Source organism: Plecotus auritus (genome assembly GCF_963455305.1).
Source record: "Plecotus auritus genome assembly, chromosome: 4".
Lineage (NCBI taxonomy): Eukaryota > Metazoa > Chordata > Mammalia > Chiroptera > Vespertilionidae > Plecotus > Plecotus auritus.
The window spans coordinates 147,016,356-147,036,705 of record NC_137775.1 but is presented as its reverse complement, the minus strand read 5'-3'; the positions used below and the strand labels follow the sequence as shown (position 1 = coordinate 147,036,705).

The 20,350-nt window shown below is 40.2% G+C and overlaps 1 protein-coding gene across 3 annotated transcripts in view; it reads left to right on the top strand.

Moving 5' to 3' along the window:
- STARD3NL (STARD3 N-terminal like) overlaps nt 1-20,350 on the top strand; it is a 40,299-nt gene that overhangs the window by 10,723 nt on the left and 9,226 nt on the right. For 2 of the 3 annotated variants that reach the window (XM_080663573.1, XM_080663572.1), the window contains 3 exons: nt 13,680-13,962; nt 15,490-15,567; nt 18,409-18,486. In XM_080663573.1, coding sequence (XP_080519699.1) covers nt 13,738-13,962; nt 15,490-15,567; nt 18,409-18,486 — 381 coding nt within the window. In that variant the 5' untranslated portion in view covers nt 13,680-13,737. The remainder of the gene's footprint in view (nt 1-13,679; nt 13,963-15,489; nt 15,568-18,408; nt 18,487-20,350) is intronic. The other variant, XM_080663574.1, reaches the window with a different exon arrangement.

Genomic DNA, 20,350 nt, shown 5'->3' with positions numbered 1-20,350 from the left:
GAACAAACGATGGACAAATTTGGCTTTTAAACACTTATAGTAAAGTGATATCTTGTGCACATTTTCACTAAAGAACTGAACAAACTAGATCCCAGACCAATGCACAACGTACACTCCACTGTTTCACTTAAGCCTTACAACAACAAAAAGAACTTCATAGGTACTTGACATTGGCTCAAGATTCAGACAGAGTGACTCCTATCTGCAGTCACAAATTAGAAGTCTTTAACTTCTATAATCAAATCTCCACTTATGTCTAGGTGATTTAATCTATACTGATAAAAGGGTAATATGCTAATTAGGGCGGACATCTTCTGGACAAAGCCACAGTGGCTGCGAGGGCTGAGGCTCAGGCAGACATGGGCGGCTGCGAAGGGCCCACGCTCAGGCCAGCAGTGGCAGCAGCAGCAGGGTAATGGGGGCGGTGCCTTCCCCTGATCCGCCAGCTTGGCTCCCGCAGAGTGAGGCCAGACTGCGGCTTAGGCCGAGGGCTGAGGTGGATAGGGTCAATCAGGCCAGCAGGGGGGCAAGTTAGGGTCGATCAGGCTGGCAGGGGGGCAAGGCAGGGGTGATCACGCCGGCAGGCAGAGGCAGTTAGGGACGATCAGGCAGGCAGGCAGAGGGGTTAGGGGCGATCAGGCAGGCAGGTGAGTGGTTAGGAACCAGAGGTCCTAGAGCGAGAGGGATATCTGACTGCTGGTTTAGGCCTGATCCCACAGGGGATGTCCTAAACTGGCAGTCGGACATCCCCTGAGGGGTCCTAGATTGGAGAGGGTGCAGGCTGGGCGGAGGGACCCCCCTCCCATGCACGAATTTCGTGCACTGGGCCTCTAGTAGTTATATAAAAGAATGATTTGGATACCCAGAAATCTAATAAGTATAGGTTTTCCTTTTAATCTGTCATGGCCTCTCAAACTGCTGTTATACAAAGATGTGTACAAAATCCATGTTCATTCTATTTGTAGAATTATTTAAGAGATTTTCTAGGATTATTCTGTTTCCTTGCTCTGTGCTTTAATGAGCTTATACCAGTGGTTGGCAAACTCATTAGTCAACAGAGCGGCAAACCGCGGTGCGGCTCGCGAGCCTCAGTTTGCCGACCACTGGCTTATACTAAAAGCAAAGTTAATGATTTTTTTTGTAGTGAAAACTTGTCTTTACTCTCTTCCATATCTATATGTACTGCATATACTTATATATACTGTTAACCAAAGAAGAGGTTTAGGCTGTAAGAAAGAACAAAAGGCATTTATATGAGCAAGAGGATTGCTGGAGATGCAAATTCAGTTAGCAACCCAAAATGCTCTCTGAATAGAACAAAGAAAGGATTTATAAAGGCAAAACCACAGAATGTAATTAAAATGAAGGATTGCTTGCTAGCTTAACAGTATTGATTAGTTCCAATATGCAAAGTTATTCTCATGCCATTTTCTTTTCTTCATTATCAGTACTATATATACATTATGTCTAAATATATTTATTTTGTAAATATATTTATATATAAAACATCCTTATGTTCTTAAGTTTTTCTGAACTATTCTTAATTTAAGTTCTGTATATCATGGCACTTACTACTCAGTACTCCAGCATTCATCTCCTAAGAATAAAGGCACTCTCCTACATAACCAGGATTTCAAACCATAATCAACTCCCCAATTGTCTTTTGTAGCTTTTCTTTATTTAAAATTTTTTTATTCAGGATTCAGTTTTGGCTTGTGCCTTGCAGTTGATGTTTTTGTCTCTTAATGCTTTTTTAAGTTTGAAGAGTATCCATACCACTTTTCCTTCTTTCTGTTTTTGCTTTGCGTTTTATCACATTGATTTCTCTGAAGAGTCCATGATAGCTGTCTTGTAGGATGTCCCATGTATTGTGTTTGTCTGATTGTTTCTTTATGACTAAATTCAAATTAAACATTGTTGGCAAGGGTATATCATAATTGATAATTGATATCATGTACTTCTTACTGCGTTACATCAGAAGGCACGTAATGTCAGCTTGTTTCAATGTTGGTGATACTGTTTGATTATTTGGTATAAGTGGTGACTGCCATATCATTCTACTGTGGAGGTGAGGCAGGATAGTAAGAAGCTAGGAAATTCTTGGGCATGGGAATAGGGAAACTGAAACAAGAAAATTAAACAATTTGAACAACCTGCAGCGAGCTAGTAATTTGTAAGAACTTATCTGCCCTAACCAAGGACACTAGAGAGCAAATGGTTTATACCTCTCTTCCCTAACCATAGAATACATAGCTTAAAATCACCCTGGTCAGGGAGATAGAGGACAGAGACCCAGTTAATGCCATTTGTGTCAGCTAGACCCAAGAACAGAGGAAGCCAGGTGAACAAATAACAAAACCTGATTAGAACCAAGGTAAAAGTAAAACAGAAAGCAGACCAAAGAATAATCCCAAACTCCCCTGTATGCTTATTTTGATACATCAACATATTAGAAAGTATCTGGAAAGCTGATGAATATTCTACTGAAACCCTCCCCCAAGATTCTCCCCCACAGAAGAAAGATAAAAACCCTCAAGACAAAGACCCAGGCCAGGCTTGCTCTAGTCCTAGGAGCTTAATCACAAGGAACAACAGCCTGTAATTATTGGAATCGAGAGTCTAGGTCAGTGGTCAGCAAACTCATTAGTCAACAGAGTGGCAAACCATGGCTCGCGAGCCGCAGTTTGCCGACCACTGCTCTAGAGCATGCCCATGCCCCTTCTGGAGCATGAACTTTTTACTTCCTCCTAAACTCTAAGTCCCTACAAGGCTTGTAACCCAGGGAGCAGCAGGCAGTGGCAGCTGGTCTCGGGCTTACCCCCTCATCCTGACTCCAACTTTCCAGTGAGCTAACAACAGCCCTGCCTGGCTCACTTCTTTCCTATAACATTTCTAGGTAGTCAAAGCAGAGCACCACCTAGGCTCTCTCCTGTTGCTTCTTCTGACCTAAGTCCTTCCTTTTTCACTGTCCCCAGCTTTTATAAATGTACTCTCACACTCACCTGGACTCGGGTTGTGAAATCTTCCCTACAAGAAGGTCCCCACACACTACCGACCTGCCTGAGGCAGACCCACTCTGAGCCCAGTCCTGGTCCAGTAGTCCAGTAACAAGGGTATATTATCCCTTAATGAAATTAAATAATCTGAAGGATAATACTTTGAGACTATAAAGATTCTATTTCCTAACAAACTTTTACTAATTTTTAGCATTTACTAAAAATTTTTGCCTAACCTTGGCCGGGTGGCTCATTTGGTTGGAGCATCATTTCGTTCACCAAAAGTTGCAGTTTCGACCCGTATGGGAGGCAACTGATCAATTGATATTTCTCTCACATCAATGTTTCTCTCTCACTCCCTTTTTCTCCATCTAAAAATCCATAAAAACATATCCTTAGGTGAGGATTTAAAAACATATATATTTGTCTAAATCAGTTACTTCAACTGGGGTTACAAACTTTTGATTTTTCTAATGTTATTATTTCACCTATCTTTTCTATTGGACTTTTTTTTTTTTTCTGTAAAGAAGAGCTTCTACTCCACATCTCCGTTTTACAGTATTACTGTGGACTTGTGGAACTTCTTAATTTTTCTAAATATAAATTCTAAAAATTACTCATTTTCATGTTCAAATTGTTTCACATTGGCTAGCAGGAACTCCTGAAGACAAGTCTATATAATTTCTTTTCTTAAATATATTTTATTGATTTTTTACAGAGAGAAGGGAGAGGGATAGAGAGCTAGAAACATCGATGAGAGAAACATCGATCAGCTGCCTCCTGCACACCCTCTACTGGGGATGTGCCCACAACCAAGGTACATGCCCTTAACCGGAATCGAACCTGGGACCCTTCAGTCTGCAGGCCAACGCTCTATCCACTGAGCCAAACCAGTTAGGGCTACAATTTATTTTCAGATGAATGTGGCTTTTGTGTCTTCTCTAAGAAATCTTTGCCTGCAAAAAGGTTGTAAAACTGTGTTCCTACATTATCTTATTTTTTGCATGGTGTGAGTTAGGGTTCAAAGTTCTTTTTCTTTTTTTCAATTTTGTTAGCTGGTTCACCCATCATCATTTGTTGAAAACAAACTTTCTTTTCATCATTGGATTGTTTTGACATCTTTGTTAGAAGTCCAATGATCATATTAGTGCTGACCTAATTCTAGGCTCTCCATTATGTTCCATTAATCTATTTGTTGATCATTATGTTAGTTTAACATTGTTTTTATTACTGAAGCTTTATAGAAAGTTATAAGTGTGAGTTCCAATTTTGCTCTTTTTCAAGATTGTTTTGGCTGTTTTCATTTCTTTGCATTTCTATATACATTTTAGAATTGCCTTGTCAATTCTACAAAAGCCTTGATTGATTATGATTGGGATTGAGTTGGGTCTGTAGATCAGTTTGGGAAGAATTGAAATATTAACAATATGAATTCTTCATATCTATAACCATAGTATATCTCTCCATTTATTTTCATCTTTTATTTCTCTAAACTGTGTTTTGTAGTTTTCAGTGTTAGGACTTAGAATATTTTTGTTAAATTTATTCCTTAGTGTGTTACATATTTTGTTATATTAAATGCCCCCCCACCCCTTTGTCTCTAGTTTTCCCCCACTCCCCATATGAAGCTTAGAATGAAGAAACTGGTAAATAGGTGAATCACAATATCCTAAGTGAGCTGTTGGTTTCTTTAGGGAAAATGTAGAGCAAAAATAATCTTATGGAGCATAAGAGGAGTCAGTATGTAGGTCTGTGTACACCAGGCATGTCAAACTCCTGGCCCGCAAGCCACATGTGGTCCACAACGAATATTTTTGTGGCCCAGCCAATATAACAGTATGTAAGAAACGTTTTAATAAAAATTTCATAACTTAATTTTTACAATATCTTGTTATACATAATCTATATATGTAAAAGGCTAAGTGACTGACTGTCTGTCCGTCCAACCGTCCAACCGACTGGTACATATGACGCGCAGGGCAATTTAAAAATAAACCTTGACTCACGCATGCGCGATATATGTAAAGCTCTCACTGGCACCAATCACGTGTGTGTTTCGATCTGTCATTGTCAATTGTGAATTTGGTTGTTTTTGTTGATATTTCTATTATAGAGAAAGGGTGAATAGCGATATTAAAATATTTCTTCTAATTAATTTCCTTTCATTGTGCACAAATCCATGCACTGGGCCACTAGTTATTAATAACGAACTACAATGTTTGCTAATGACTGATTACTGTAATCGTGTTGCATTCATTTCCCTTACCCGCAAGCACACCATTTCTTTCCACTAATACTAGCAGCAAATATTTTAGCATCTGATTGCCACGTCATTAGTCTTGTACTGACTTGTTTGGTGTATGCAACAGGAAATATTTTGCTTTTGGAGAACAAAAAAAATAGGTTTATTAAATAGGTTATTAATTATTAGTTAATTAATAAATTATGCTTATTTGTGCTGTTATTCAGTATCTGGTAATTAATGTTCAAGAAAAAATACTAATTTTTATTAAAATGTTCTATTATTTTATGTTAACGATTACTCATTTATTTTAGCCCTTTGTATTCAGCATGTCTTCTTTCAAAATAAACCTACGTTTCTATGAAAATTGAAGCTTTGTTTTTTTGCAGCCCACATAAACTTAAACCTTCTTTATTTGGCCCATGTTAGCCTTTGAGTTTGACATGCTTGGCATACACTATTCTCTGATAGGTATGGAAGAAAGAGTAGGAGGAATCAAAAGTTTCCCTAAGAAAGTGACCTTTGCGTTAAGGCTGAAAGGAAGAGTAAGAGCCATAGAGGTAAGGAGAGTAGCACTCCATGTAGAGAGAAAAATAGAAACAGAGGTTCCAGAGAATGTGATTTTTTTTTAAGGAAACTGCTTGTGATTTTTAGTATGGTGAAGTGGTACTGGAGAAGTAGATAAAATTAGGTCATGTGCTAGATTAGGCAAGATTAAGGAGTTTGTGGTCTGTTAAAGGTCTCAGTAAACTATTGTCAACCTAAGAAGCATTCAAACCTGCAGAGAATTTTTATGAGTTTATTTGAGCCAAACTGTGGACAATGGATTGAGAAAATGTTCCAGAGAACGGCAGTTTTCCATCATATTCTATACATTACAATCAAAAGAGAAAACATAAGTGGGCTACATGAAATCCATTGGTAATAGATTAGGGAGATTGGAGAAAGCATAGCAGGGGGCGGGGTTAGGTGGGAATTCTGGGATTGGATAAAAAGTAAAATGTAGACACATGCTTCTTTAGGTAGGTACAGTATAGGTAGGTACAGTATAGTTGACAGTCAACAATTAACTCAATAACAATAAGAGGATTTGTGGTCTCTGTCTTGGTGCATTGGTTGTGCGTGAGGGTCTGGTAAAAGGGAAGTTACCCTGACATTCCAAAGTAATGTTATCATAGATGCAAAAAGACAATAGACAGGCTGAATTAAGGTAAAGATTGACTTTTGTCAGGGCATATTCTAGCCTAGGACATGACTACCTGCTATACACTGCTTTTAGTCAAAAGGTTTTAATTTCAGACCATCCTATGTGATTCCTTTAGATCTCTGAGTTTGTAAGTCCACCATGTAGGCCTTTCCTGAGCTTGTCAGGGTTAATACATGGCCCCATTTGGTCCACACTATTTAATAATGATCTTATAAATATAATTTTTGTTTTTATTTTCACATGGGAAAGATGTCATCATTTAGGAAGCTACCAGTACAGAAGGGGTAGAATTTTTCTCCAGTTTTAGTAGTGTGGAATAAAAGAGAAGAAGGTGTTCAACTGTAAGTACTGTTGAAGTGGCCCTCAGATATGCCAACATAAGATAAGACCATCAGTACCTAAACTGTAGTGTGTCACTAGAGCAACCTGTGGAAAATAAGAATGAATTACAACTTTAAGAGCATGCAAATTAATATTTGTCAATTAGCCTAATCTGAATAACTCTCAGTCTTACCCTGGTCCCCTTTGAGAAGCTGATAAAAACAATAGTCCCTCTTTCTAGAAAAAAGATGCAGATAATAAAATAAACATTTTAGGCTTGCTAACCATATGGTCTCCGTTGCAGTAATTTATCTGTGCCATCTTCATGTGAAAGCATCCATAGGCAATAAGAGTGGATCTGGTGGTGTTCTAATAAAACTCGATGTTCAAAACCAGGCAGCGGGCCATATTTAACCTGCAGGCTCTAGTTTGTCAACCTGTGATTTAGAACATTGATAGCTGTGCTAGATTGGAATATTAATCAACAAATATTCTCTTACCTACTCTTCCTCTTTGGGTGGAGTATACATCCCAGCTCTACTGCCTTTGGGTTTGGCCTTGAAATATACTTTGGCCGATAGAATGTGAGCAGACATGATGTATATACAGAGATGTTAAGTGTGTTTACATGTTCTAGCTATTCTAATGTGCTCTTGCCAATTGCTGTGAAAAGAGCATGCCTTCTTCCTCCCTCCCCCCAGGCCCCCAAAAAAGAACATGCTTGACCAAGGAGGACAACAGACAGAAAGAAGACCTAGACTAGACCCACCCACCCGAGTTCTCTAAGCACAGCCTATAGCAGAGTTGGCCAGCTGAGCCCAAACTGGATCAGTCAAAGTTAAGGCAGCCTGCAGACCTCTGAACTTGAGAATAATTGTAGATTGTTTTAAGCCATTGAATTTTGAGATAGTTTGTTAATACAGCATAATTATAGAAATAGCTGGCTAGTATACTACAGTAGAGGATAGATAAAACAACTACATGAATCTCGTTTTCATAAACCAAAAAACTAAAGGGGATTCTCAATCTCCTCACACAAATTTGAGAAAAAGATAAGGGGATGTTTTTCTTTATTTTATAATTCTTGACCCCACTCCTCATCCCCCATGCTTTCCCCATGGTTGGAATAAATCTTGAATTGTAAATTAAGCCAACACCAGAGAGGATCTCAGTACCAAGAACTGAATAGTTAATACTTGTTAAATTATATCTAGGAAAAGATCCCAGTTCTTCCTCAGAAATGAACAGTTGTAGTCGCCTCAGTTCAGCAGAGAATTTTGAGATCCTGCTCTGTGCTAGACTCTGTGTTACATCTGGTTGATAACATTTATTCAGTCAACATTTGTTTTGTTCCTGCGGTGTGCTGTGTATTGTGGTAGTTCCTGGGGACACAGGGAGCATTTTAGGGAAGTCTTCCTGAAGGAACTGGCACTTGAACTAAATCCTTCTAAAGGACATGGTTAGGATGAAGTCCCACAGTTGTAGGCTAGAAAGAGGCTTTAGGAAGTATCCTCTTTACACATTAAAGGAAGCTTTCTCTCACTTTTAAGATTTCTCTCTGTCCCAGAAAGAGTTCAGTCTGATGGGAGTCAAGCTGCTCAGAGCAATCTGTGCTTTGGGTAACTTTATTATTAACTAGAGGCCCGGTGCATGAAATTCATGCTCGGGGGTGTATGTGTGTTCCTCAGCCCAGCCTGTACCCTCTTCAATCTGGGACCCCTCAATGGGTGTCCGACTGCCTGTTTAGGCCTGATCTCGGTAGGATCGGGCCTAAACGGGCAGTCGGACATCCCTCTCACAATCCAGGACTGCTAGCTCCCAACCTCTCATCTGCCTGCCTGATTGCCCCTTACTGCTTCTGCCTGCCAGCCTGATCACCCCCTAACCACTCCCCTGCCAGCCTGATCAACGCCTAACTGCTCCCCTGCCAGCCCTATTGCCCCTAACTGCCCTCCCCTGTTGGCCTGGTCACCCCTAACTGCCCTCTCCTGCCAGCCTGGTTGCCCCTAACTGTCCTCCCCTTCAGGCCTGGTCACCTCCAACTGCCCTACCCTGCTGGCCCGGTAACCCTTCATTACCCTCCCTTGCCAGCCTAGTCGCCCCTAACTGTTCTCCCCAGCTGGTCTGGTTCCCCCAACTGTCCTCCCCTGCAGGCCTGGTCACCCCTAACTGCCCTCCCCTGTATGCCTGGTCCCTCCCAACTGCTCTCCCCTGCAGGCCTGGTCCCACTCAACTGCCCTCCCCTGCAGGCCTGGTCCCCCTCAACTGCCCTCCCCTGCTGGCCTGGTTGCCCCTAACTGCCCTCCTCTGCTGGTCCGGTCACCCCTAACTGCCCTCCCCTGTAGGCCTGATTGCCCACAACTGCCCTCCCCTGCCGGCCATTTTGTGGAGGCCATCTTGTGTCCACATGAGGGCAGCCATCTTTGGCCACATGGGGGCAGCCATCCTGTGTGTTGGAGTGACAGTCAATTTGCATATTACTCTTTTATCAGATAGGAAGCTATGCAGGTATTTATAAATACTAGCTAAATAGTAGTTATATGCAGACATGTTAAAATTATATAATAATTCTAATTTCCTAAGACAGGTGTACACCATTGTATGATGTCAGTTTATAGTTTGAAGTGGCCTCAGATTCCTAGAGTTAGTGATTTATTTTTATTTTTATTTTTTATAATTCATGAGAAGTGGGCTTAGGAAAAGGAGGAATGAATGAGACTTAAAAAATGACCTAATTACTTTGGGAATGATTTTGTTGAATTTTCTGTACAGTTTAATGGCTTTAAGAATTTAAATAGATAATTAGACTGGCTTAAAAATTATATATATATATATATATATATATATATATATATATATATATATATATATTGCTTTTTCTTAATGTAGCATGTGTTGTTGCAGAAATATGTCTTTTTTCATCCAGGTTCAGTTTTAGAGACTAGCTCAGCCATCTTTTCCATTCTGAAATCTGTATTTCGTCACAGAAGGCATATTGTTTACATTCATTTTTACTTACTGTTTCAGAATTAACTTTTAAAAGTCTGGCAGATAAATCTAGTATTTTGCAAGCTTTGTTTTAAGAGCAAATGTTCTAGGGAATATTGGTATTCCTTCTACTAGGATGGTATTGATCTCATTGTGACAGAAATTGTGTAGAAATAATTTCAATTTATACTTTCTCTTACAAAACACTGAAATGGACTTCTGTTGAGTTTTTCAAAGTACTTTGCTGATTTGCTGACTCTCAGGAGGCAAATTGAATGACCGAAATGCTGTTACCTACTGTTGCCCAGATGGGTTGAAAAGAGAGAAAGAGCCTCATAAAGTCCTAGGACATCTGTCCAGGTTGCTAACAAAATTACATTTGAATTTTAGTTCCTCCTGTTGTAAAATATAATATGTGCAAAGTAAGAAATTTTTTAAAAATATGGAAAAAGTCATGGACACAGACAATAGGGTGGTGAGGGCCTGGGGCAGGGGGATGAAGGTGGGCTGGAGGGGGCCAATGGGGGGGCGGGAAATGGAGACATATGTAATATTTTCAATAATAAAGAATTGTTTTAAAAATATGGAAAAAGTAAAAGGAGGAGAAAATATAACCTTATCAATCAGATATAATCAGTATTAATATATGATATATTTCATAGGTACATTCTTCTAAACATAATGGTTTTTCTATTTTACAAAGTTGTGGTCATACTATGTGTATGTGTGTATTCCATTTAGTAGCTAGATTTTAATCTAGTTATTATAACACAAGCATTTCCCAAGTCATTATAAATGCTTTATAAGTATTTATTTTAATGACTGTGTTATAACTATACCATGACTTATCTAATTATTCTCCTATTATTAGATATTTAGGTTGTTTTCTACTTGGTATTATTATAGATATATTATGACAAAGTATTTTTGATAGAGACTTTTATTGAAAGATAACATACCCAATTCGTATATGTGTACATGTACAGCATTTGAATTTTTCACAAGTCAACACACCACTGAAACTACTGCCCATGTCAGTAAATTTTTACTAAGTGAGCACAGCCACATTAGCACTACACAGGCCAGGAAATAGAATTTGGCCATGCTCGTGCCCCTTGTCACTCTTCCCTCCCTCTTTCTCAAAGGTAATCACTAACTCCACATCTAATGACATAGATCAACTTTTACCTTGAAGGTCTACATTTAATTTCTGTTAGATTTGAAGTAGGCTTACTAGATCAAGAAGTATAAACATCTTAAAGTATCTTAGTTCATATAACCAAATTGTTTTCAAAATGTCATTTTATCACCACATTGTATGAAAATGTGGAACAAACTTTTGTTTGAGTGTGAGAAGGGAGAGAAATGAGGGTCAAGTGTAAAGAGACAGAGTCCTGGACTGTGAATATTACCAAATGGGATTATATTACTTGAGGGGAATTCTTGCAATGTTTTGAAATTTTATTTTACCCATCTTGAAAATGGTCTTCTTTATCTGGACATTGCTAGTCATTGTGGCAGAGAGAAACGAGAGCATGATAAACCAGTTACTTGTTCTTAAGATCTGGAGTGACACAAACTTCTGTCCACATTACATTGGCCAAAGAAAGGCACATGCATTCAATAGAGCCCAGGGTATCCTATATAATAAAACAGTAATATGCAAATTAACCATCACTCCGCTACACCCACAAGCCATGCCCACCAGCCACGCCCACCAGCCAATCAGGAGCGAATATGCAAATAAACCCAACCAAGATGGCTACGGCCACAGAGAGCAGGAGGGAGGCTTGGGTTTCCCCGGTGATGGAGGAAGCCTAGCTTTCCGCCTGCCCTTGCCGGCCTAGGCCTCCACTCAAGGCTACAAAGTTTCAATGATAGAAGATACATAAACCCAAACAGAAATGGCGGCAGCCACTGAACTGGAAAGAGCAGGAGGCTAGGGTTGCCCCCGGTGATGGAGGAAGCCAAGCTTTCCGCACACCCTGGCTGGCCCAGGCCTCCACTTAAGGCTACAAAGTTTCAATTATAAAAGATACATAAATCCCAATAGAAATGGCTGCTGCCACGGAGCAAGAAGAAGGCTTGGCTCCGCTCCAGGCTACAAAGTTGCAATTGTAGAAGACAAATAAACCCCAGATACCAGGGCCTCCGCTTGGGTCGCCAGGGGGCGTGGCCGGCCTGCAAACCACAACAGGCTCCTTGCCCAAGCCACCTCACGCCCCAAGGGAACCCCCACCCTGATCTGGGACACCCTTCAGGACAAACCAGCTGGCCCCCCACCCATGCACCAGGCCTCTATCCTATCTAATAAAAGAGTAATATGCAGATTGACCATCACTCCAACACACAAGATGGCTGCTCCCATGTGGTCAAAGATCCTGCCCCCATGTGGACACAAGATGGCCACCACAAGATGGCCAGCAAGGGAGGGCAGTTGGAAGGGACCAGGCCTGCAAGGGAGGGCAGTTGTGGGCCATCAGGCCAGCAGGGGAGGGCAGTTGGGAGGGACCAGGCCTGCAAGGGAGGGCAGTTGGGGGTGATCAAGCATGCAGGGGAGGGCAGTTAGGGGTGACCAAGCCGGCAGAGGAGGGAAGTTGAGGGCGACCAGGCCTGCAGGGAAAGGCAGTTGGGAGGGACCCAGGCCTGCAGGGGAGAGCAGTTGGGGGGGACCAGGCCTGCAGGGGAGGGCAGTTAGGGGTTACCAGGCCTGCAGGGGAGGGCAGTTGGGGGGGACCCAGGCCTGCAGGGGAGAGCAGTTGGGGGGGCCCAGGCCTGCAGGGGAGGGCAGTTAGGGGCAAACAGGCTGGCAGGGTAGCAGTTAGGCATCAATCAGGCTGGCAGGGAGTGGTTAGGGGGTGATCAGGCTGGCAGGTAGAAGCGGTTAGGGGCAATCAGGAAGGCAGGCAGGCGAGCAGTTGGGAGCCAGCAGTACTGGATTGTGAGAGGGATGTTCGACTGCCCGTTTAAGCCCGATCCCAGTGGGATCGGGCTTAAACGGGCAGTCGGACATCCCTGGAGGGGTCCCAGATTGGAGAGGGTGCAGGCTGGGCTGAAGGACACCCCCCCTCCCCCGTGCACGAATTTCGTGCACCGGGCCTCTAGTATAATATAATCGTCCCATAGGCAGGGAAACTGGAATATTTGGCAAACAGAACTACCATCCACCATCCCTTCTACTTGATGACTTTGCCTCCTCCATAAGGACATCAAATCATTTACAGAACTACGTAGATCTTTTACTTTTCCTATAGAAGTACATCCTGGCCTTGGGGGAGGAGGTTCTGCACCTCCCTATAGGAGTGTGTAACTACTGTAATTACCAGTGGGGCATTTATGTGTTGCTGAACTTATTGCCGTGTGCGTATTTCTTTTTAAAGAAGAAGCCCAGAAACATGCTTATTCATTAAGAGGTGATGGGGAAATACGAACTTTAGTTTATTAGATACCTTTGGTGGAATGCAGTTCCTCTTTAGGGCACACATTTTTATAGTTTACACATTCTGGTTACATGCTCTCTGGGAAGCTATTCAGTTAAAGTTTTCCTAGTCCGTGGGTGATGACAGAATTGTAGAGGTTTTCTTTTTGGCACAGCAAGAGAACTGACTTGGCTTGCTCACCAACGGGCCTTCTCCAGGTTACCGGGCGCACCTTTTCCTTGGGGTTAACATCCTGTCTTTATCCTGTAAGTTTGCATTCTTCTCTATTGCCAGTCTTTTCCATACAGCTATTTTGCAGTATTAATTGTTAACATTAAGAATTGCTTCTCCTTTCACTTTCTCTTTATATCTTCATCAAGACATAAATGTTTTCAGTTAAGACGCTCTGTGCTCCATTAGAGAAATAGTTGCATGGAGGTGGGGGTAATGCTGTGAGGTTGGGTGAGCTCTGATTTAACATGGTGTCTCTCTTTTAATCCCCAAAGGCCTCTTCTCTCTAGGGATGGTGAAGTTGGAAAAAGGCTCCTGTAACTCCCCTCCAGGATGAACTCCCTGCCAGCAGACATGGAGAATGCTCTCACAGGGAGCCAGAGCTCTCGCGCTTCTCTGCGTGATGTCCATTCCATCAACCCTACACAGCTCATGGCCAGGATTGAGTCCTATGAAGGAAGGGAAAAGAAAGGCATATCTGATGTCAGGAGGACTTTCTGTTTGTTTGTCACCTTTGACCTCTTATTTGTAACATTACTGTGGATAATAGAGTTAAATGTAAGTGGTTTTTTTCCCGTAACAAAATTGTTTCCAGAGACAAAACATTTTCTTATTTTTTTTTACATCAGTTAATTTTGTCTCAGTTAATTTTGTTTTTTTTTTCCAAATGAGGCAATATTGATCTCCAGCTGAATTGAACATTTCTTTTTCTTTACTGTTTAAACCAAACCTTGATAATTTAAAACTCATTTTGTCTGGGATTTTAGAATTTGAATTCATGGTGTTTTGAATTATAGTGAAAATTGGCACACTACAGCCTGGGGGTCAAATTCAGCTGGACTGCTTTTGTAAATAAAGTTTTATTGGAACACAGCCCTGCCCATTTGTTTACTTATTTTCTATGGCTGGCTTTTATGGTGAGTGGTTGCGTATTTGTGACAGAGTCCTTCTGTCCCACAAAGGCAAAAAGGTTTATTCCCTGGCTCTTTTCAGAAAATAGATTGCTGATCCTTGCTTCATAAAAATGTAGCATGCTTCTGGAATATATTTTAGATGTTGCATCTTCTTTTTTAATTCCCATACTTAAGATTTTGCATGTTATTTACTCTACCTTTTTGCAAAGAGATTATTATATGTTATAAAAATATTGTAGAACCATTTGGAGGTTTGTTTATATTTGACTTATACAGTTAGTTATATAGATCAGTGATTTTCAACCATCCATAAACTAATTAGTAAAATTCTGTGGTGCACCAAAAAAATACATTTTTTGACAGTCTGACCAAAAAACAGGTATAATTTTGATTCATTCACACAGGACAGCTATTGTGTTGGATGTTATAATTTTTTAAAATATATTTTTATTGATTTCAGAGATGAAGGGAGAGGGAGAGAGATAGAAACATCAATGATGAGAGAGAATCATTGATCAGCTGCCTCCTGCATGCCCCCTAATGGGGATCGAGCTCACAATCTGGGCATATGCCCTTGACCAGAATCGAAACTGGGACCCTTCAGTCTGCAAGTCGACACTCTATCCACTGAGCCAAACCAGCTAGGGCTGTAATTTTTTTTATTTGACAATCTAAAGGAAAAGAAGTCAGTGCCTCTGACTAAATAATCAGATATTGCTTGTTTTTAAAATTCTTGCAGCACTCTGGTTGAAAATCACTGGTTTAGATCAGTACTATCCAATAGAAATATAATGCAAACCTCATCTGTAATTTTAAATTTTCTAGTTGCTACATTTATTTAATAAAAGTAAAAGTAAATAGGTGAAATTAATTTTAATAATATGTTTTATTTAACCCAACATACCTCTTTTCTCCCAAAGCCTTGGTTCTGTTTGCATTTCTTACCAACAATACAAGATAAACTCTTGCAAAATGCTTTCCTTCCAGGCTGAAGTTGTCTGCTCCCTTCATTTTATTTTCTTTTTTTCCTCACCTGAGGATATGTTTATTGATGAGAGAGAGAGACATCACTGTGAGAGAGAAACATTGATCAGTTGTCTTCCATATGTGTTCTCTTGTATTACTTTCACACATAAATCTTTTTGTTTTTACTTTTTACTCTCCTTCCTAGGTGAATGGAGGCATTGAGAACACATTAGAGAAAGAGGTGGTGCAATATGATTTCTACTCTTCTTATTTTGATATATTTGTAAGTATTTTCTATTATATTGTTTATTTCAGATATAATGAAACTAACCCAAAGGCAAATTTCCTCCCAATAGGCCTCATATTCTATGTAGTTCTATTTGTTTCCTCCCTTGAACACTTTATTTCCTCCCCCCACCCCCCACCGCCCCGCCCCGCCAGTTACTGGCCCATTCTGTTTTCTCTTTACCTCTTTCTAAGGAATTATCTGGTCATCTCAAGATAATAAAAGATATAAGAAAGGCAAAAGAAGCCATTCTGATTTTCTTAGAAAAAAAGCCTTTATTTTTTCAAATAGCTGAAATAGAAGCCATTGGCACCCATCACTAAAAGGAAAATTTACCTATTTATGTAACAACATCATGAAAATGCATTTTCTTTTCAGTATATTTTCAGTAATAAATCTGTTTCATTTTTCTCTAATATAATTTGGGAAAGTTTTATATTGGTAATCTTGGGTAACATTAGTCAGTTGTAGAATTACAGATGCAATTATCTGTAGATGAGACATTCATTTATTCAAATGAATGCTTGCAGTGTCTCTAGGACATGTTTTAAAATATATATATTTTTATTAATTTCAGAGAGGAAAGGAGACGGGGGGGGGAGAGAGAGAAACATCAATGATGAAAATGAATCATTGATCGGCTGCCTCCTGCACGCCCTCCACTGGGGATCAAGCCCGCAACCCGGGCATGTGCCCTGACTGGGAGTTGAACTGTGACCTACTGGTTCATAGGTCAATGCTCAACCACTGAGCCATGCCTGCTGGTTCTAAGACATACTTTGATTGGGTTTGACACATCTCCCTGGTATATCTCTTTATGATGTAAGTAGATCAGATACTAACATTGTGTTAGACATAGCATAGGCACTTAAAATTCACAGTGAATTCCCCCAAATTCATTTTAACTTCTTTATTCACTGTCTTTAGAAGCTGTAGAACCCTTAAAGTCAGAAAACCTGATTCACAACACTATTACTAGTTATATATCTTTGAATAAATTATGTCTAAGTTTCAGTTTCCTTAGTATTTAAAATGAGATCATCATCATCATTCTGAAAAGTAAATGAAATCACACATGGAAAACACATAACCCAATGAGAGGTAGAGCTCAGGATCTGCAATCACTGTCATTATTTTTGTTGAAAACTTTAAGGATTATATTTTCTAATGGTTTTCAAACTACTCTAAAAGTCTTATTTCCTTTTTGGAAGGGCCTGAATAAGTGTGTCTGGGAAACAAAGTGGGATTCCCAATAAGAAGAGATCAGGATTCCCTTGTTATCATCCCCTTGAAACCAGACTAGTTCCATTTTTATCTGTACAGTATGTAAGGGTTCATTCTTATGTGTAGACAGAGCATAGGCACTTAAAATTCACAGTGAATACCCCCAAATTCATTTTAACTTCTAGTATGTTAAGATTCTATACAGTAGGTTGAAAAAGTGTTTGAATACTACCAAATATTTGGAAAACACTAATATAATATAATCCCGTTATTTTTCCAAGTGAAGAAATTGTGTTTCATGGTTCAGTGTCTTGACCTAGCCTACGTCATTGAAGTTGGTGGCAGAACATGTTATTTCCCAAATCTTATGCTATTTCTTTTGAAACTATTGACATATCAACAACAAAATAGATTTCTCTTTTTTCCTCTATTTCCCTGCTGAGTTTATCTAAAATAGCCTGAGTCAGGAATTATCAGGAAGCCAGATTAATGCACTGGTCAGATCTCATTGGTTGTCTGTGCTCCATGCTTAGGGGTTACTGGACAAATAGGGAAAGCCCATTAGCTCAGATTGGAAAGACTGTCGAGCATGGGACCTGGGAGCATGAAACCTTGGGACCTGGGAGACGTCAAGATAGAGGGGTAAAGAAATACTTTGCCAAGTCCAGAATGTGGAGATAGAATTTGGAATGAAGAGAAACTACATGGTTAGATTATTGGAAAACACATTTTTAATGAAAGCAGCAAATTAAAGACAAATATAACCTTGAACTTCATTTATGTAAAAGAATCTTAAGTGAGGTTATCTATTCAATGGCAGCAAAATGTTCAGCCTGCAGCCTTTTAGCTGTTTTGACTAGTAAGGAACTTTTGGCAGACTTCTACCCTGAGTCTCAAGGGTCCAACTCAGAATAAACATATTTTCTGAGTAAAATTGGTAAACTTTTATCATATGTTTATTTCTTAGTGGATGAGAGTTTCTAAGACAGCTGTAGTATAGTGGTTAAGAGCCTGGTCTTTGAAGTCAGACTACGTGGATTCAAATCTTGGCTTTCTAAGGAGTTGTATGGTTTTGAACAATATTTCTATTCCTCTTAATCTGTATAATATGATTAATGATAGTGGTTGACTCATGTGGTTGTTGTGGTGGGGATTACATGGGATAATAATACACACAAAGGGTTTCACAAAAGTCCCAGAACCATCCTGAATAAACAGATAGGAACTACTGGGATAGGCTGAACTCTCCCAATACCCCAGTAACCCAGAGCTTTACTGTAGACTTGACTAAAATCCTGCTGTCTTCCAAAAGTGAGCATTTGTCCCTGAAGTGGAATCGGAAATATATGTGGATTTAAGTAGAAAGGAAAAACAAACATTTAATTTTATGTTCTTTTGTTGAGAATGGGAAGTTGATTTGAATCCTTATTTGGGTGGTACTACATAAATTCTAGAGCAGGGACCTCAAATGCTGGTTTGTAGACTAGTGCTAGTCTATAGCAGTCTTTAGCTAAATCAGAATAATGAAGGCACTTTGGTGGGTTCTTCATAAAACTAAGTTACTCTTCTTTTGTACATATTTTTAAGAACTTGTCTTTTCTTTTTTTAATATAGCTTTTGGCAGTTTTTCGGTTCAAAGTGTTAATACTTGCCTACGCTGTATGCAGACTGCGCCATTGGTGGGCAATAGCAGTGAGTATACCTGGATGAATGGTTCGCCTCCTCCAGTGCTGGTGGCTAGGGCCTGCTTCAGCAGGGCTGAGCTGGGAGAAGAGGCAGTTTTCATCTGGGTTGAATTCTATTAGCTTTTCCTGAGTCCCCTTTCCTCTACCTTTCAACAGTTTAGCTTCTCTCCAATGGTAATGACTAACTAGCTTTGTCTATATGGATACTGAACCAATTCAGAAATCCAGAGGCCTAATAGGATTACTGACCAAGCACCAACCCACCCTCTACCTCATTGTATAATGAGACATAAGATCAGTATCTCTGTCACAAATATATTTAGAAATTTCCTATTGATTGAAACTGCTTAGTGATTGTTCATGACTTGCTCTCTGCTCATTTTGATAATTGCCTTCCTCCCTGTTTTATTCCCCTTCCTCCTATCTTAAAGGGAAATGCTCTCATTTTTTTTTTTTATTATTGCCTTTAGGCTTCTTAAAGGCAGTGGCCTTTTTACTCATTTTCTGTTTCCTTGCATCCAGCACAGAGCACATACTATTCACCCTAAATAAATATTGATTGGTTGAAAGAAGAATTATAAGCAATTTTTTATTTCTACAGATACCTAAACACTCACCTTTTTGAGAGCTCTAATAAGGCAGGTATATGAGGGAGGGGAATGCTGCTTAGGAATAGCCTGCAGTCCTGCTTTGGAGTGTGAGACCTTGGGCTGTGTGTGGGCCGGCACAGGCTTGTCCAGCACTCCTAAGACAGAATCCACCAGGGGGCACCTCTGCCTGGGCCATCTCTCCTGAGCATCCACAGAATCGTCAGACCATCTGTTGAGCCCCTAGCTTGCATTTCATTGATATGGGCTGACAGTTTTAGCCATATTGACTCCAGTCTTGAATACAAAATAGCTATTTGGCAATATCAAATAGCTGATGATTGTCCCTTCCCAATTTTCTATAATAGTCCCTGTTTGAGTCTTTGTAACATGCACTAGTATTTGTCAATCCAACTGTCTCAGTGTTCTGTTTGTTTTCAGAAAAATGATTGACATTCTGTGAGAGTTTTAAGAAAGTATCTTCAGTCTCTAATTGTAAATTATCAAGAGGACAGGTCAGATTTAGCATATTCATTTTATCGTTTCTGTTTTTTATTTTTTATTTTTTTTTAAATACATTTTATTGATTTTTTACAGAGAGGAAGGAAGAGGGATAGAGAGTTAGAAACATCGATGAGAGAGAAACATCGATCAGCTGCCTCCTGCACACCCCCTACTGGGGACGTGCCCGCAACCAAGGTACATGCTCTTGACCGGAATCGAACCTGCGACCTTTCAGTCCGCAGGCTGACGCTCTATCCACTGAGCCAAACCGGTTTTGGCGTTTCTGTTTTTTATTTTGAAAAACAGTTGTAGAGAAGGGTCCAGGCAGCTGGAAGAAGTCAGCTGGTACCTAAACAGCACTTAGTTCAGCCTGTAAAGTAAATTAGTATCAGAATGTAAAATGCTTCCTCTCCAAGTAACTCACTTTAGCTGGGGTGTGTATGTGTGTGTGTGTGTGTGGGGGGGGTATTTTGCTAACAAATAGCTACTTTGCAACTTTGTAATACTCACTAAGCATGACACCTGATGTCCCCTGACCTCCATTCTGTCAATCAAGGTGACTATTTGGCATTCGTTTTGGTCAGGTTTCATATTGATACAAATCTTAGTTGGAGGACAGAGTGACTAGGGCCAGGTCCTATGGGATAATCACAACCCCAATCCCAGGAGCCCAGCCTCTGCATTCCACTCTCCTTTCTTCTGTGGTGATAGTGTCTTTGGATAAAATTTAGTTTCCCAACACACCAACTGCTAAATGATGGAGAAAGGAGGCCATAAGAG